Source organism: Oncorhynchus clarkii, chromosome 23, assembly GCF_045791955.1.
Source record: "Oncorhynchus clarkii lewisi isolate Uvic-CL-2024 chromosome 23, UVic_Ocla_1.0, whole genome shotgun sequence".
Taxonomy (NCBI): Eukaryota; Metazoa; Chordata; class Actinopteri; order Salmoniformes; family Salmonidae; genus Oncorhynchus; species Oncorhynchus clarkii.
Window position 1 is genome coordinate 60,386,840 of NC_092169.1, and position 20,106 is coordinate 60,406,945.

Genomic DNA, 20,106 nt, shown 5'->3' on the forward strand with positions numbered 1-20,106 from the left:
ACTGGTCTGTAGGTGAGTCCAGGGCTGGTCTGTAGGTGAGTCCAGATGAAGGTTACTACCCACCAGGGCTGGTCTGTAGGTGAGTCCAGGACTGGTCTGTAGGTGAGTCCAGGACTGGTCTGTAAGTGAGTCCAGATGAAGGTTACTACCCTCCAGAACTGGTCTGTAGGTGAGGCTGTTCTCTCTCTGTTCCAGGGATTCTCTAACCTCTTCTCGGGGAACCCCCCCCAGACCTTTCACTATTTAGCAGTAGTCCTGAACTATCTCACCTGATTGACCCAGTGAAAGGGCTTGATGATTAGTTGACCAGTTGAATCAGGTGAGCTAGTTGTGGAATAGTTAAATATATTGGAACGGCTCGGGGTCGTTTGGGGGTCGGCTGGGGGTCAGCTGGGATCGGTTGGGGGTAGGCTGGGGGTCGGTTGGGGGTCGACTGGGGGTCGGCTGGGGGTTGGTTGGGGGTCGGCTGGGGGTCACGGAGAAGACTTTTGAGATCCACTTCTCTATTCAGTCAGTACAATTTACCGTACCAGCAGTACCAACCTGAGATGTCCTGGGCTCAAGATGGGAGACAATTTCCTGAATAAGAACAATAAAATGAACTGATCTGAACTGATCTGATCTGAACTGATCTGATCTGAACTGATCTGAACTGAACTAATCTGAATTGATCTGATCTGAACTGATCTGATCTGAACTGATCTGATCTGATCTGAACTGATCTGAACTGAACTGATCTGAATTGATCTGATCTGAACTGATCTGATCTGAACTGAACTGATCTGAACTGATCTGCCTATAGAAATGCACATCGATTATCTATCACAATAGAATGGATCAATTCCTAATAGCGAACCTTGATTTTGTTGATGGTTTGTGTGTGTGTGTGTGTGTGTGTGTGTGTGTGTGTGTGTGTGTGTGTGTGTGTGTGTGTGTGTGTCTAGGTAAGGACAGTGTGCTGTCTCAGAAGGACTACGAGTCCTGCTCTCTGACGGAGGTGAGAGCTCTGCTCAGGAAACACGAGGCCTTTGAGAGCGACCTGGCCGCTCACCAGGACAGAGTGGAACAGATCGCTGCCATCGCACAGGAATTAAAGTAAGGAGGGAGGGAGGGAGGGAGGGAGGGAGGGAGGGAGGGGGAGGGGGAGGGAGGGGGGGGAGGGAGGGGGGGGGGGGGAGGGAGTTGAGAGCGACCTGGCTGCTCACCAGGACAGAGTGGAACAGATCGCTGCCATCGCACAGGAATTAAAGTAAGGAGGGAGGGAGGGAGGGAGGGAGGGAGGGAGGGAGGGAGGGAGGGAGGGGGAGGGGGAGGGAGGGGGGGGGAGGGAGGGGGGGGAGGGAGGGAGTTGAGAGCGACCTGGCTGCTCACCAGGACAGAGTGGAACAGATCGCTGCCATCGCACAGGAATTAAAGTAAGGAGGGAGGGAGGGAGGGAGGGAGGGAGGGAGGGAGGGAGGGTGAGGGAGGGAGGGAGGGAGGGAGGGAGGGAGGGAGGGGGAGGGAGGGAGGGAGGGATGGGGGGGGGGAGGGAGGGAGGGAGGGAGGGAGGGAGGGAGGGAGGGAGGGAGGGAGGGAGGGAGGGGGAGGGAGGGAGGGAGGGAGGGATGGAGGGGGAGGGAGGGAGGGAGGTATGGGGGGGGGGGAGGGAGGGAGGGAGGGAGGGAGGGAGGGAGGGAGGGAGGGAGGGAGGGAGGGGGAGGGAGGGAGGGAGGGAGGGAGGGAGGGAGGGAGGGAGGGAGGGAGGGAGGGAGGGAGGGAGGGAGGGGCAGGGAGGGAGGGAGGGATGGGGGGAGGGAGGGGGGAGGGAGGGAGGGAGTTGAGAGCGACCTGGCTGCTCACCAGGACAGAGTGGAACAGATTTTCTCACCGGTTAATGTTATGTAGAATGATGTAGGTACTGTAGGTACTAATGTTATGTAGATTGATGTAGGTACTGTAGGTACTAATGTTATGTAGATTGATGTAGGTACTGTAGGTTCTAATGTTATGTAGATTGATGTAGGTACTGTAGGTTCTAATGTTATGTAGATTGATGTAGGTACTGTAGGTTCTAATGTTATGTAGATTGATGTAGGTACTAATGTTATGTAGATTGATGTAGGTACTAATGTTATGTAGATTGATGTAGGTACTAATGTTATGTAGATTGATGTAGGTACTAATGTTATGTAGATTGATGTAGGTACTGTAGGTACTAATGTTATGTAGATTGATGTAGGTACTGTAGGTTCTAATGTTATGTAGATTGATGTAGGTACTGTAGGTTCTAATGTTATGTAGATTGATGTAGGTACTGTAGGTTCTAATGTTATGTAGATTGATGTAGGTACTAATGTTATGTAGATTGATGTAGGTACTAATGTTATGTAGATTGATGTAGGTACTAATGTTATGTAGATTGATGTAGGTTCTAATGTTATGTAGATTGATGTAGGTACTGTAGGTTCTAATGTTATGTAGATTGATGTAGGTACTGTAGGTTCTAATGTTATGTAGATTGATGTAGGTACTAATGTTATGTAGATTGATGTAGGTACTAATGTTATGTAGATTGATGTAGGTACTAATGTTATGTAGATTGATGTAGGTTCTAATGTTATGTAGATTGATGTAGGTACTGTAGGTACTAATGTTATGTAGATTGATGTAGGTACTGTAGGTACTAATGTTATGTAGATTGATGTAGGTACTGTAGGTACTAATGTTATGTAGATTGATGTAGGTTCTAATGTTATGTAGATTGATGTAGGTACTGTAGGTACTAATGTTATGTAGATTAATGTAGGTACTGTAGGTACTAATGTTATGTAGATTGATGTAGGTACTAATGTTATGTAGATTGATGTAGGTACTAATGTTATGTAGATTGATGTAGGTACTAATGTTATGTAGATTGATGTAGGTACTAATGTTATGTAGATTGATGTAGGTACTAATGTTATGTAGATTGATGTAGGTACTGTAGGTTCTAATGTTATGTAGATTGATGTAGGTACTAATGTTATGTAGATTGATGTAGGTACTAATGTTATGTAGATTGATGTAGGTACTAATGTTATGTAGATTGATGTAGGTACTAATGTTATGTAGATTGATGTAGGTACTGTAGGTACTAATGTTATGTAGATTGATGTAGGTACTGTAGGTACTAATGTTATGTAGATTGATGTAGGTACTGTAGGTACTAATGTTATGTAGATTGATGTAGGTACTGTAGGTACTAATGTTATGTAGATTGATGTAGGTACTAATGTTATGTAGATTGATGTAGGTACTGTAGGTACTAATGTTATGTAGATTGATGTAGGTACTGTAGGTACTAATGTTATGTAGATTGATGTAGGTACTAATGTTATGTAGATTGATGTAGGTACTAATGTTATGTAGATTGATGTAGGTACTAATGTTATGTAGATTGATGTAGGTACTAATGTTATGTAGATTGATGTAGGTACTAATGTTATGTAGATATATGTAGGTACTAATGTTATGTAGATTGATGTAGGTACTGTAGGTACTAATGTTATGTAGATTGATGTAGGTACTGTAGGTTCTAATGTTATGTAGATTGATGTAGATACTGTAGGTACTAATGTTATGTAGATTGATGTAGGTACTGTAGGTACTAATGTTATGTAGATTGATGTAGGTACTGTAGGTACTAATGTTATGTAGATTGATGTAGGTACTAATGTTATGTAGATTGATGTAGGTACTAATGTTATGTAGATTGATGTAGGTACTAATGTTATGTAGATATATGTAGGTACTAATGTTATGTAGATTGATGTAGGTACTGTAGGTACTAATGTTATGTAGATTGATGTAGGTACTGTAGGTACTAATGTTATGTAGATTGATGTAGGTACTAATGTTATGTAGATTGATGTAGGTACTAATGTAATGTAGATTGATGTAGGTACTAATGTTATGTAGATTGATGTAGGTACTGTAGGTACTAATGTTATGTAGATTGATGTAGGTACTGTAGGTACTAATGTTATGTAGATTGATGTAGGTACTGTAGGTTCTAATGTTATGTAGATTGATGTAGGTACTGTAGGTACTAATGTTATGTAGATTGATGTAGGTTCTAATGTTATGTAGATTGATGTAGGTACTGTAGGTACTAATGTTATGTAGATTGATGTAGGTACTGTAGGTTCTAATGTTATGTAGATTGATGTAGGTACTGTAGGTACTAATGTTATGTAGATTAATGTAGGTACTAATGTTATGTAGATTAATGTAGGTACTAATGTTATGTAGATTGATGTAGGTACTAATGTTATGTAGATTGATGTAGGTACTAATGTTATGTAGATTGATGTAGGTACTAATGTTATGTAGATTGATGTAGGTACTAATGTTATGTAGATTGATGTAGGTACTAATGTTATGTAGATTGATGTAGGTACTGTAGTTTCTAATGTTATGTAGATTGATGTAGGTACTAATGTTATGTAGACTGATGTAGGTTCTAATGTTATGTAGATTGATGTAGGTACTGTAGGTACTAATGTTATGTAGACTGATGTAGGTACTGTAGGTACTAATGTTATGTAGACTGATGTAGGTACTGTAGGTACTAATGTTATGTAGATTGATGTAGGTACTGTAGGTTCTAATGTTATGTAGATTGATGTAGGTACTGTAGGTTCTAATGTTATGTAGATTGATGTAGGTACTGTAGGTACTAATGTTATGTAGATATATGTAGGTACTAATGTTATGTAGATTGATGTAGGTACTGTAGGTACTAATGTTATGTAGATTGATGTAGGTACTGTAGGTACTAATGTTATGTAGATTGATGTAGGTTCTAATGTTATGTAGATTGATGTAGGTACTAATGTTATGTAGACTGATGTAGGTACTAATGTTATGTAGATTGATGTAGGTACTGTAGGTTCTAATGTTATGTAGATTGATGTAGGTACTAATGTTATGTAGATATATGTAGGTACTAATGTTATGTAGATTGATGTAGGTACTAATGTTATGTAGATTGATGTAGGTACTAATGTTATGTAGATTGATGTAGGTACTGTAGGTTCTAATGTTATGTAGATTGATGTAGGTACTGTAGGTACTAATGTTATGTAGATTGATGTAGGTACTGTAGGTTCTAATGTTATGTAGATTGATGTAGGTACTGTAGGTTCTAATGTTATGTAGATTGATGTAGGTACTAATGTTATGTAGATTGATGTAGGTACTAATGTTATGTAGATTGATGTAGGTACTAATGTTATGTAGATTGATGTAGGTACTGTAGGTACTAATGTTATGTAGATTGATGTAGGTACTGTAGGTTCTAATGTTATGTAGATTGATATAGGTACTGTAGGTACTAATGTTATGTAGACTGATGTAGGTTCTAATGTTATGTAGATTGATGTAGGTACTGTAGGTACTAATGTTATGTAGATTGATGTAGGTACTAATGTTATGTAGATTGATGTAGGTACTAATGTTATGTAGATTGATGTAGGTACTGTAGGTACTAATGTTATGTAGATTGATGTAGGTACTAATGTTATGTAGAATGATGTAGGTACTGTAGGTACTAATGTTATGTAGATTGATGTAGGTACTGTAGGTACTAATGTTATGTAGAATGATGTAGGTACTGTAGGTACTAATGTTATGTAGATTGATGTAGGTACTGTAGGTACTAATGTTATGTAGATTGATGTAGGTACTAATGTTATGTAGATTGATGTAGGTACTAATGTTATGTAGATTGATGTAGGTTCTAATGTTATGTAGATTGATGTAGGTACTGTAGGTACTAATGTTATGTAGATTGATGTAGGTACTGTAGGTTCTAATGTTATGTAGATTGATGTAGGTACTAATGTTATGTAGATTGATGTAGGTACTAATGTTATGTAGATTGATGTAGGTACTAATGTTATGTAGATTGATGTAGGTACTAATGTTATGTAGATTGATGTAGGTACTAATGTTATGTAGATTGATGTAGGTACTAATGTTATGTAGATTGATGTAGGTACTAATGTTATGTAGATTGATGTAGGTTCTAATGTTATGTAGATTGATGTAGGTACTGTAGGTACTAATGTTATGTAGATTGATGTAGGTACTGTAGGTTCTAATGTTATGTAGATTGATGTAGGTACTAATGTTATGTAGATTGATGTAGGTACTAATGTTATGTAGATTGATGTAGGTACTAATGTTATGTAGATTGATGTAGGTACTAATGTTATGTAGATTGATGTAGGTACTAATGTTATGTAGATTGATGTAGGTACTGTAGGTTCTAATGTTATGTAGATTGATATAGGTACTGTAGGTACTAATGTTATGTAGACTGATGTAGGTTCTAATGTTATGTAGATTGATGTAGGTACTGTAGGTACTAATGTTATGTAGATTGATGTAGGTACTAATGTTATGTAGATTGATGTAGGTACTAATGTTATGTAGATTGATGTAGGTACTGTAGGTACTAATGTTATGTAGATTGATGTAGGTACTGTAGGTACTAATGTTATGTAGAATGATGTAGGTACTAATGTTATGTAGATTGATGTAGGTACTAATGTTATGTAGAATGATGTAGGTACTGTAGGTACTAATGTTATGTAGATTGATGTAGGTACTGTAGGTACTAATGTTATGTAGAATGATGTAGGTACTGTAGGTACTAATGTTATGTAGATTGATGTAGGTACTGTAGGTACTAATGTTATGTAGATTGATGTAGGTACTAATGTTATGTAGATTGATGTAGGTTCTAATGTTATGTAGATTGATGTAGGTACTAATGTTATGTAGATTGATGTAGGTTCTAATGTTATGTAGATTGATGTAGGTACTGTAGGTACTAATGTTATGTAGATTGATGTAGGTACTAATGTTATGTAGATTGATGTAGGTACTGTAGGTACTAATGTTATGTAGATATATGTAGGTACTAATGTTATGTAGATATATGTAGGTACTAATGTTATGTATATTGATGTAGGTACTAATGTTATGTATATTGATGTAGGTACTGCAGGTACTAATGTTATGTAGATTGATGTAGGTACTAATGTTAAGTAGATTGACAGGTACTGTTGTTGTGGTTGTTAGGAACAGGCTGATTCTCTGGTTACCTTGTCTGGACTTCTGTTGTGTTGTGTGGCCTCCATCTAGTGGGCAAAGACAGTCTGGACAAGACCACTGACAGACTATCATACTGGTAGATGCTTTGTGGACTCTAGTGGCTAAAGACAGTCTGGACAAGACCACTGACAGACTATCCTACTGGTAGATGATGTATGGCCTCCATATAGTGGCTAAAGACAGTCTGGACAAGACCACTGACAGACTATCCTACTGGTAGATGATGTATGGCCTCCATCTAGTGGGTAAAGACTGTCTGGACAAGACCACTGACAGACTATCCTACTGGTAGATACTGTGTGGACTCTAGTGGCTAAAGACTGTCTGGACAAGACCACTGACATACTATCATACTGATAGATACTGTGTGGACTCTAGTGGCTAAAGACAGTCTGGACAAGACCACTGACAGACTATAACCTGCTGGTAGACAGAGAATCCTCATTGTTGCTGCCAAAGTTCACCCACTCTAAAAAATATTTGTCCCCTTTACTGGTGTAAAGTTAAAGGCAGTTAAAAGCAGCACCAACCAGCCAACAGGTCAGCGTGGCCCTGATGTAAACTGGTGTAAAGTTTAAGCAGCACCAACCAGCCAACTGGTGTAAAGTTAGAGGCAGCACCAACCAGCCAACAGGTCTATTTGTCCCTGATGTAAACTGGTGTAAAGCAGCACCAACCAGCCAACAGGTCTATTTGTCCCTGATGTAAACTGGTGTAAAGCAGCACCAACCAGCCAACAGGTCTATTTGTCCCTGATGTAAACTGGTGTAAAGTTAGAAGCAGCACCAACCAGCCAACAGGTCTATTTGTCCCTGATGTAAACTGGTGTAAAGTTAGAAGCAGCACCAACCAGCCAACAGGTCTATTTGTCCCTGATGTAAACTGGTGTAAAGCAGCACCAACCAGCCAACAGGTCTATTTGTCCCTGATGTAAACTGGTGTAAAGTTAGAAGCAGCACAAACCAGCCCACGGGTCTATTTGTCCCTGATGTAAACTGGTTTAAAGTTAGAAGCAGCACCAACCAGCCCACAGGTCTATTTGTCCCTGATGTAAACTGGTGTAAAGCAACACCAACCAGCCAACAGGTCTATTTGTCCCTGATGTAAACTGGTGTAAAGTTAGAAGCAGCACCAACCAGCCAACAGGTCAGCGTGGCCCTGATGTAAACTGGTGTAAAGTTAGAAGCAGCACCAACCAGCCCACAGGTCTATTTGTCCCTGATGTAAACTGATGTAAAGTTATAAGCAGCACCAACCAGCCAACAGGTCTATTTGGCCCTGATGTAAACTGGTGTAAAGTTAGAAGCAGCACCAACCAGCCAACAGGTCAGCGTGGCCCTGATGTAAACTGGTGTAAAGTTAGAAGCAGCACCAACCAGCCAACTGGTGTAAAGTTAGAAGCAGCACCAACCAGACAACTGGTGTAAAGCAGCACCAACCAGACAACAGGTCAGCGTGGCCCTGAGTTGAGGACAGCCCAGTGTTCTAAATGTGGGTTTGAATGACCCTGAACAGCATCTGCCAGTTTCCCTCTGCAACAGCGCTGATTGTCCTGCCTGCGTGTGTGTGTGTGGTTGGCAGATATGATTCACTTCTCTCTCTCTCCAGTCTCCTGTATATATTCACCTCTCTCTCTCTCTCTCTCTCCCCAGTCTCCTGTATATATTCACCTCTCTCTCTCTCTCTCCAGTCTCCTGTATATATTCACTCTCTCTCTCCAGTCTCCTGTATATATTCACCTCTCTCTCTCTCCAGTCTCCTGTATATATTCACCTCTCTCTCCAGTCTCCTGTATATATTCACCTCTCTCTCTCTCTCTCCAGTTTCCTGTATATATTCACTCTCTCTCTCCAGTTTCCTGTATATATTCACCTCTCTCTCTCTCCAGTCTCCTGTATATATTCACCTCTCTCTCTCCAGTCTCCTGTATATATTCACCTCTCTCTCTCTCTCTCTCTCCAGTTTCCTGTATATATTCACCTCTCTCTCTCTCTCCCCAGTCTCCTGTATATATTCACCTCTCTCTCTCTCCAGTCTCCTGTATATATTCACCTCTCTCTCCAGTCTCCTGTATATATTCACCTCTCTCTCTATCTCTCCAGTTTCCTGTATATATTCACCTCTCTCTCTCTCTCTCTCCAGTCTCCAGTATATATTCACCTCTCTCTCTCCCCAGTCTCCTGTATATATTCACCTCTCTCTCTCTCTCTCTCTCTCCAGTCTCCTGTATATATTCACCTCTCTCTCTCCAGTCTCCTGTATATATTCACCTCTCTCTCTCTCCAGTCTCCTGTATATATTAACCTCTCTCTCTCTCCAGTCTCCTGTATATATTCACCTCTCTCTCTCTCCAGTCTCCTGTATATATTCACCTCTCTCTCTCTCCAGTCTCCTGTATATATTCACCTCTCTCTCTCTCCAGTCTCCTGTATATATTCACCTCTCTCTCTCTCCAGTTTCCTGTATATATTCACATCTCTCTCCAGTCTCCTGTATATATTCACCTCTCTCTCTCTCCAGTCTCCTGTATATATTCACATCTCTCTCTCTCCAGTTTCCTGTATATATTCACCTCTCTCTCTCTCCAGTCTCCTGTATATATTCACCTCTCTCTCTCTCTCCAGTCTCCTGTATATATTCACATCTCTCTCTCTCCAGTCTCCTGTATATATTCACCTCTCTCTCTCTCCAGTTTCCTGTATATATTCACCTCTCTCTCCAGTCTCCTGTATATATTCACATCTCTCTCTCTCTCTCCAGTCTCCTGTATATATTCACCTCTCTCTCCAGTCTCCTGTATATATTCACCTCTCTCTCTCTCTCTCCAGTCTCCTGTATATATTCACCTCTCTCTCTCCCCAGTCTCCTGTATATATTCACCTCTCTCTCTCTCTCTCTCTCTCCAGTCTCCTGTATATATTCACCTCTCTCTCTCCCCAGTCTCCTGTATATATTCACCTCTCTCTCTCCAGTCTCCTGTATATATTCACCTCTCTACCTCTCCAGTCTCCTGTATATATTCACCTCTCTCTCTCTCCAGTCTCCTGTATATATTCACCTCTCTCTCTCTCCAGTCTCCTGTATATATTCACCTCTCTCTCTCTCCAGTCTCCTGTATATATTCACCTCTCTCTCTCTCCAGTCTCCTGTATATATTCACCTCTCTCTCTCTCTCTCTCTCTCTCTCTCTCTTTCCAGTCTCCTGTATATATTCACCTCTCTCTCTCTCCAGTCTCCTGTATATTTTCACCTCTCTCTCTCTCCAGTCTCCTGTATATATTCACCTCTCTCTCTCCAGTCTCCTGTATATATTCACCTCTCTCTCTCTCCAGTCTCCTGTATATATTCACCTCTCTCTCTCTCCAGTCTCCTGTATATATTCACCTCTCTCTCTCTCTCCCCAGTCTCCTGTATATATTCACCTCTCTCTCTCCAGTCTCCTGTATATATTCATCTCTCTCTCTCTCCAGTCTCCTGTATATATTCACCTCTCTCTCTCTCCAGTCTCCTGTATATATTCACCTCTCTCTCTCTCCAGTCTCCTGTATATATTCACCTCTATCTCTCTCCAGTCTCCTGTATATATTCACATCTCTCTCTCTCTCTCCAGTCTCCTGTATATATTCACCTCTCTCTCTCTCCAGTCTCCTGTATATATTCACCTCTCTCTCTCTCTCTCTCTCCAGTCTCCTGTATATATTCACCTCTCTCTCTCTCCAGTCTCCTGTATATATTCACCTCTCTCTCTCTCCAGTCTCCTGTATATATTCACCTCTCTCTCTCTCCAGTCTCCTGTATATATTCACATCTCTCTCTCTCCAGTCTCCTGTATATATTCACCTCTCTCTCTCCAGTCTCCTGTATATATTCACCTCTCTCTCTCCAGTCTCCTGTATATATTCATCTCTCTCTCTCTCCAGTCTCCTGTATATATTCACCTCTCTCTCTCTCCAGTCTCCTGTATATATTCACCTCTCTCTCTCTCCAGTCTCCTGTATATATTCACCTCTATCTCTCTCCAGTCTCCTGTATATATTCACTCTCTCTCTCCAGTCTCCTGTATATATTCACATCTCTCTCTCTCCAGTCTCCTGTATATATTCACCTCTCTCTCTCTCCAGTCTCCTGTATATATTCACCTCTCTCTCTCTCTCTCCAGTTTCCTGTATATATTCACCTCTCTCTCTCTCTCTCCAGTCTCCTGTATATATTCATCTCTCTCTCTCTCCAGTTTCCTGTATATATTCACATCTCTCTCTCTCTCTCCAGTCTCCTGTATATATTCACCTCTCTCTCTCTCCAGTCTCCTGTATATATTCACCTCTCTCTCCAGTCTCCTGTATATATTCACCTCTCTCTCTCGCTCTCTCTCTCTCTCTCCAGTTTCCTGTATATATTCACATCTCTCTCTCTCTCTCCAGTCTCCTGTATATATTCACCTCTCTCTCTCCAGTCTCCTGTATATATTCACCTCTCTCTCTCCCCAGTCTCCTGTATATATTCACCTCTCTCTCTCTCCAGTCTCCTGTATATATTCACCTCTCTCTCTCTCCCCAGTCTCCTGTATATATTCACCTCTCTCTCTCCAGTCTCCTGTATATATTCACCTCTCTCTCTCTCCAGTCTCCTGTATATATTCACCTCTCTCTCTCTCTCTCTCTCCAGTCTCCTGTATATATTCACATCTCTCTCTCTCCCCAGTCTCCTGTATATATTCACCTCTCTCTCTCCCCAGTCTCCTGTATATATTCACCTCTCTCTCTCTCCAGTCTCCTCTATATATTCACCTCTCTCTCTCTCCAGTCTCCTGTATATATTCACCTCTCTCTCCAGTCTCCTGTATATATTCACATCTCTCTCTCTCCCCAGTCTCCTGTATATATTCACCTCTCTCTCTCCCCAGTCTCCTGTATATATTCACCTCTCTCTCTCTCCAGTCTCCTCTATATATTCACCTCTCTCTCTCTCCAGTCTCCTGTATATATTCACCTCTCTCTCCAGTCTCCTGTATATATTCACCTCTCTCTCTCCAGTTTCCTGTATATATTCACATCTCTCTCTCTCTCTCCAGTCTCCTGTATATATTCACCTCTCTCTCTCCAGTCTCCTGTATATATTCACCTCTCTCTCTCCCCAGTCTCCTGTATATATTCACCTCTCTCTCTCTCCAGTCTCCTGTATATATTCACCTCTCTCTCTCTCCAGTCTCCTGTATATATTCACCTCTCTCTCCAGTCTCCTGTATATATTCACCTCTCTCTCTCTCTCTCTCTCTCTCTCTCTCCAGTTTCCTGTATATATTCACATCTCTCTCTCTCTCTCCAGTCTCCTGTATATATTCACCTCTCTCTCTCCCCAGTCTCCTGTATATATTCACCTCTCTCTCTCCCCAGTCTCCTGTATATATTCACCTCTCTCTCTCTCCAGTCTCCTGTATATATTCACCTCTCTCTCTCTCTCTCCAGTCTCCTGTATGTATTCACCTCTCTCTCTCTCTCTCTCCAGTCTCCAGTATATATTAACCTCTCTCTCTCTCTCTCTCTCTCTCTCCAGTCTCCTGTATATATTCACCTCTCTCTCTCTCCAGTCTCCTGTATATATTCACCTCTCTCTCTCCAGTCTCCTGTATATATTCACATCTCTCTCTCTCTCCAGTCTCTTGTATATATTAACCTCTCTCTCTCTCTCTCTCTCTCTCCAGTCTCCTGTATATATTCACCTCTCTCTCTCTCCAGTCTCCTGTATATATTCACATCTCTCTCTCTCTCCAGTCTCTTGTATATATTAACCTCTCTCTCTCTCTCTCTCTCTCTCTCTCTCTCTCTCCAGTCTCCTGTATATATTCACCTCTCTCTCTCCAGTCTCCTGTATATATTCACATCTCTCTCTCTCTCCAGTCTCCTGTATATATTCACATCTCTCTCTCTCTCCAGTCTCTTGTATATATTAACCTCTCTCTCTCTCTCTCTCTCTCTCTCTCTCTCTCTCCAGTCTCCTGTATATATTCACCTCTCTCTCCAGTCTCCTGTATATATTCACCTCTCTCTCCAGTCTCCTGTATATATTCACCTCTCTCTCCAGTCTCCTGTATATATTCACCTCTCTCTCTCCCCAGTCTCCTGTATATATTCACATCTCTCTCTCTCCAGTCTCCTGTATATATTCACCTCTCTCTCTCCAGTCTCCTGTATATATTCACCTCTCTCTCTCCAGTCTCCTGTATATATTCATCTCTCTCTCTCTCCAGTCTCCTGTATATATTCACCTCTCTCTCTCTCCAGTCTCCTGTATATATTCACCTCTCTCTCTCTCCAGTCTCCTGTATATATTCACCTCTATCTCTCTCCAGTCTCCTGTATATATTCACTCTCTCTCTCCAGTCTCCTGTATATATTCACATCTCTCTCTCTCCAGTCTCCTGTATATATTCACCTCTCTCTCTCTCTCTCCAGTTTCCTGTATATATTCACATCTCTCTCTCTCTCTCCAGTCTCCTGTATATATTCACCTATCTCTCTCTCTCTCCAGTCTCCTGTATATATTCACATCTCTCTCTCTCCAGTCTCCTGTATATATTCACCTCTCTCTCTCTCTCTCCAGTCTCCTGTATATATTCACATCTCTCTCTCTCTCCAGTCTCCTGTATATATTCACCTCTCTCTCTCTCCAGTCTCCTGTATATATTCACCTCTCTCTCTCTCCAGTCTCCTGTATATATTCACCTCTCTCTCCAGTCTCCTGTATATATTCACCTCTCTCTCTCTCTCTCTCTCTCTCTCCAGTTTCCTGTATATATTCACATCTCTCTCTCTCTCTCTCTCTCTCTCTCTCCAGTCTCCTGTATATATTCACCTCTCTCTCTCCAGTCTCCTGTATATATTCACCTCTCTCTCTCCCCAGTCTCCTGTATATATTCACCTCTCTCTCTCTCCAGTCTCCTGTATATATTCACCTCTCTCTCTCCCCAGTCTCCTGTATATATTCACCTCTCTCTCTCCCCAGTCTCCTGTATATATTCACCTCTCTCTCTCTCCAGTCTCCTGTATATATTCACCTCTCTCTCTCCCCAGTTTCCTGTATATATTCACATCTCTCTCTCTCTCTCCAGTCTCCTGTATATATTCACCTCTCTCTCTCTCTCTCCAGTCTCCTGTATATATTCACATCTCTCTCTCTCCCCAGTCTCCTGTATATATTCACCTCTCTCTCTCCCCAGTCTCCTGTATATATTCACCTCTCTCTCTCTCCAGTCTCCTGTATATATTCACCTCTCTCTCTCTCCAGTCTCCTGTATATATTCACCTCTCTCTCCAGTCTCCTGTATATATTCACCTCTCTCTCCAGTCTCCTGTATATATTCACCTCTCTCTCTCTCTCTCTCTCTCTCTCCAGTTTCCTGTATATATTCACATCTCTCTCTCTCTCTCCAGTCTCCTGTATATATTCACCTCTCTCTCTCCAGTCTCCTGTATATATTCACCTCTCTCTCTCCCCAGTCTCCTGTATATATTCACCTCTCTCTCTCTCCAGTCTCCTGTATATATTCACCTCTCTCTCTCCCCAGTCTCCTGTATATATTCACCTCTCTCTCTCTCCAGTCTCCTGTATATATTCACCTCTCTCTCTCTCCAGTCTCCTGTATATATTCACCTCTCTCTCCAGTCTCCTGTATATATTCACCTCTCTCTCTCTCTCTCTCTCTCTCTCTCCAGTTTCCTGTATATATTCACATCTCTCTCTCTCTCTCCAGTCTCCTGTATATATTCACCTCTCTCTCTCTCCAGTCTCCTGTATATATTCACCTCTCTCTCTCCCCAGTCTCCTGTATATATTCACCTCTCTCTCTCCCCAGTCTCCTGTATATATTCACCTCTCTCTCTCTCCAGTCTCCTGTATATATTCACCTCTCTCTCTCTCTCCAGTCTCCTGTATGTATTCACCTCTCTCTCTCTCTCTCTCCAGTCTCCTGTATATATTCACCTCTCTCTCTCCCCAGTCTCCTGTATATATTCACCTCTCTCTCTCCCCAGTCTCCTGTATATATTCACCTCTCTCTCTCTCCAGTCTCCTGTATATATTCACCTCTCTCTCTCTCTCCAGTCTCCTGTATGTATTCACCTCTCTCTCTCTCTCTCTCCAGTCTCCAGTATATATTCACCTCTCTCTCTCCAGTCTCCTGTATATTCTCACATCTCTCTCTCCAGTCTCCTGTATATATTCACATCTCTCTCTCTCTCCAGTCTCTTGTATATATTAACCTCTCTCTCTCTCTCTCTCTCTCTCTCTCTCTCTCCAGTCTCCTGTATATATTCACCTCTCTCTCTCTCCAGTCTCCTGTATATATTCACATCTCTCTCTCTCTCCAGTCTCTTGTATATATTAACCTCTCTCTCTCTCTCTCTCTCTCTCTCTCTCTCTCCAGTCTCCTGTATATATTCACCTCTCTCTCTCCAGTCTCCTGTAAATATTCACATCTCTCTCTCTCTCCAGTCGCCTGTATATATACACATCTCTCTCTCTCTCCAGTCTCTTGTATATATTAACCTCTCTCTCTCTCTCTCTCTCTCTCTCTCTCCAGTCTCCTGTATATATTCACCTCTCTCTCCAGTCTCCTGTATATATTCACCTCTCTCTCCAGTCTCCTGTATATATTCACCTCTCTCTCCAGTCTCCTGTATATATTCACATCTCTCTCTCTCCAGTCTCCTGTATATATTCACCTCTCTCTCTCCAGTCTCCTGTATATATTCACCTCTCTCTCCAGTCTCCTGTATATATTCACCTCTCTCTCTCTCTCTTTCCAGTCTCCTGTATATATTCACCTCTCTCTCTCTCCAGTCTCCTGTATATATTCACCTCTCTCTCCAGTCTCCTGTATATATTCACCTCTCTCTCTCTCTCTCTAGTCTCCTGTATATATTCACCTCTCTCTCCAGTCTCCTGTATATATTCACCTCTCTCTCTCTCTCTCTAGTCTCCTGTATATATTCACCTCTCTCTCTCTCTCTCTCCAGTCTCCTGTATATATTCACCTCTCTCTCCAGTCTCCTGTATATATTCACCTCTCTCTCTCTCTCTCTCCAGTCTCCAGTATATATTCACCTCTCTCTCTCTCTCTCTCCAGTCTCCAGTATATATTCACCTCTCTCTCTCTCTCTCTCTCTCCAGTCTCCTGTATATATTCACCTCTCTCTCTCTCCAGTCTCCTGTATATATTCACCTCTCTCTCTCCAGTCTCCTGTATATATTCACCTCTCTCTCTCTCCAGTCTCCTGTATATATTCACCTCTCTCTCTCTCCAGTCTCCTGTATATATTCACCCCTCTCTCTCTCTCTCTCTCTCTCTCTCTCCAGTCTCCTGTATATATTCACCTCTCTCTCCAGTCTCCTGTATATATTCACATCTCTCTCTCTCCAGTCTCCTGTATATATTCACCTCTCTCTCTCCAGTCTCCTGTATATATTCACCTCTCTCTCTCTCCAGTCTCCAGTATATATTCACCTCTCTCTCTCTCTCTCTCTCTCTCCAGTCTCCAGTATATTTTCACCTCTCTCTCTCTCTCTCTCCAGTCTCCTGTATATATTCACCTCTCTCTCTCTCTCTCTCTCTCTCTCTCTCTCCAGTCTCCTGTATATATTCACATCTCTCTCTCTCCAGTCTCCTGTATATATCCACCTCTCTCTCTCCAGTCTCCTGTATATATTCATCTCTCTCTCTCTCCAGTCTCCAGTATATATTCACCTCTCTCTCTCTCTCTCTCTCGCCAGTCTCCAGTATATTTTCACCTCTCTCTCTCTCTCTCTCTCTCTCTCTCTCTCTCCAGTCTCCTGTATATATTCACCTCTCTCTCTCTCCAGTCCCCTTCCTGCCAGCCTGTATATATATATATACACTGCTCAAAAAAATAAAGGGAATACTTAAACAACACAATGTAACTCCAAGTCAATCACACTTCTGTGAAATCAGACTGTCCACTTAGGAAGCAATACTGATTGATAATAAATTTCACATGCTGTTGTGCAAATGGAATAGACAACAGGTGGAAATTATAAGCAATTAGCAAGACACCCCCAATAAAGGAGTGGTTCTGCAGGTGGTGACCACAGACCACTTCTCAGTTCCTATGCTTCTTGGCTGATGTTTTGGTCACTTTTGAATGCTGGCGGTGCTTTCACTCTAGTGGTAGCATGAGACGGGGTCTACAACCACACAGGTGGCTCAGGTAGTGCAGCTCTTCAAGGATGGCACATCAATGCAAGCTGTGGCAAGAAGGTTTGCTGTGTCTGTCAACGTAGTGTCCAGAGTATGGAGGCGCTACCAGGAGACAGGCCAGTACATCAGGAGACGTGGAGGAGGCCGTAGGAGTGCAACAACCCAGCAGCAGGACTGCTACCTCCGCCTTTGTGCAAGGAGGAGCAGGAGGAGCACTGCCAGAGCCCTGTAAAATGACCTCCAGCAGGCCATAAATGTGCATGTGTCTGCTCAAACGGTCAGAAACAGACTCCATGAGGGTGGTATGAGGGCCCGACGTCCACAGGTGGGGGTTGTGCTTACAGCCCAACACCGTGCAGAACGTTTGGCATTTGCCAGAGAACACCAAGATTGGCAAATTCGCCACTGGCGCCCTGTGCTCTTCACAGATGAAAGCAGGTTCACACTGAGCACATGTGACAGACGTGACAGAGTCTGGAGTCTGCAACATCCTCCAGCATGACCGGTTGGGTGGTGGGTCAGTCATGGTGTGGGGTGGCATTTCTTTGGGGGGCCGCACAGCCGTCCATGTGCTCGCCAGAGGTAGCCTGACTGCCATTAGGTACCGAGATGAGATCCTCAGACCCCTTGTGAGACCATATGCTGGTGCGGTTGGCCCTGGGTTCCTCCTAATGCAAGACAATGCTAGACCTCATGTGGCTGGAGTGTGTCAGCAGTTCCTGCAAGAGGAAGGCATTGATGCTATGGACTGGCCCGCCCGTTCCCCAGACCTGAATCCAATTGAGCACATCTGGGACATCATGTCTCGCTCCATCCACCAACGCCACGTTGCACCACAGACTGTCCAGGAGTTGGCGGATGCTTTGGTCCAGGTCTGGGAGGAGATCCCTCAGGAGACCATCCGCCACCTCATCAGGAACATGCCCAGGCGTTGTAGGGAGGTCATACAGGCACGTGGAGGCCACACACACTACTGAGCCTCATTTGGACTTGTTTTAAGGACATTACATCAAAGTTGGATCAGCCTGTAGTGTGGTTTTCCACTTTAATTTTGAGTGCAACTCCAAATCCAGACCTCCATGGGTTGATAAATTTGATCTCCACTGATCATTTTTGTGTGATTTTGTTGTCAGCACATTCAACTATGTAAAGAAAAAAGTATTTAATAAGAATATTTCATTCATTCAGATCTAGGATGTGTTATTTTAGTGTTCCCTTTATTCTTTTGAGCAGTGTATATATTCACTTTGCTATTATTGGACAGCCACTGTTCTAGAACGCGGTCCAACCTGTGTTCTTCACGTGTCACAGTTGAAGGACTGTGATGTCATCAGACCAGAGCAGTCTCCTGTCACCACGTGTGTCGGCTGCGTTCTTTCCACTGATACTCTTGCTATTCGTCCTGGCTCCTCCAACACATCATTACATAAGGCATCACTTTTTACTAAAAATCATCTAAATTAAATCTGAAGTGTTCCCTTTAAAATACACGTTGTCAGTAATCAGTAGTGACATCTAAAGTCCTACTTTTCTGTTATGCTGTTGGTAAATTTGTACAAACGTAAATGGGATTTTCCACAGGCTCTGTTGCAAGCCTGTTCGAGAGGAGATTCCCCAGCAGAAGGTTAATATTGACTGAGATAACACTGTTAGTTCTTCTGCAGTACTAACGAAGGGATGACCTTTCACCTTCTGACATGCTGTGATCCCATTGGCTGTTAGACACCGGATAAGATAAACAGCTATGACCCATGACTCAGATACATGGCAGTGAACTGACACACACACACACAGACGCACGCACGCACGCACGCACTCTAACACACACACACACACACACACACTGTCTCTCAGTTGTCCCCCTGGTGAGTTCTGTTTGCACTATTCCCCATCAGCGATATCCAGTTACTGCCTGGGTGGGTCTGGGCCGGGAACACAATGACACGGGTCACCTTGAGGTTCTCTGTCAGCCCACCTGCAATGTTCCTGGGTCATGTTTATTAGGCACCAAACAGAATAAACTACTTTGAGCTGTCCAATGACAAAGTACATTTTCACCTCTTTATTCTGTTGCAAAATGTTTAAGAAAGTTTTCCGTTGCATTCATTATTGAACAACGAACCAGGTTTCTCTGGAATACCTCTGGAGAGAGGAGAGTTAGGAACAGGTTTCTCTGGGATACTTCTGGAGAGAGGAGAGTTAGGAACAGGTTTCTCTGGGATACTTCTGGAGAGAGGAGAGTTAGGAACAGGTTTCTCTGGGATACTTCTGGAGAGAGGAGAGTTAGGAACAGGTTTCTCTGAGATACTTCTGGAGAGAGGAGAGTTAGGAACGAGTTTCTCTGGGAAACTTCTGGAGAGAGGAGAGTTAGGAACAGGTTTCTCTGAGATACTTCTGGAGAGAGGAGAGTTAGGAACAGGTTTCTCTGAGATACTTCTGGAGAGAGGAGAGTTAGGAACAGGTTTCTCTGGGAAACTTCTGGAGAGAGCAGAGTTAGGAACAGGTTTCTCTGGGATACTTCTGGAGAGAGGAGAGTTAGGAACAGGTTTCTCTGAGATACTTCTGGAGAGAGGAGAGTTAGGAACAGGTTTCTCTGGGATACTTCTGGAGAGAGGAGAGTTAGGAACAGGTTTCTCTGGGATACTTCTGGAGAGAGGAGAGTTAGGAACAGGTTTCTCTGGGATACTTCTGGAGAGAGGAGAGTTAGGAACAGGTTTCTCTGAGATACTTCTGGAGAGAGGAGAGTTAGG

At 42.8% G+C, this 20,106-nt stretch overlaps 1 protein-coding gene across 5 annotated transcripts in view; it reads left to right on the forward strand.

Annotated features, from left to right (window-relative positions):
• The window catches only part of LOC139381182 (alpha-actinin-2-like), an 84,095-nt gene that overhangs the window by 32,829 nt on the left and 31,160 nt on the right, over window positions 1–20,106 (forward strand). For all 5 annotated transcript variants that reach the window (XM_071124602.1, XM_071124601.1, XM_071124603.1 and 2 more), the window contains exon 12: window positions 945–1,095. In XM_071124602.1, coding sequence (XP_070980703.1) covers window positions 945–1,095 — 151 coding nt within the window. The remainder of the gene's footprint in view (window positions 1–944; window positions 1,096–20,106) is intronic.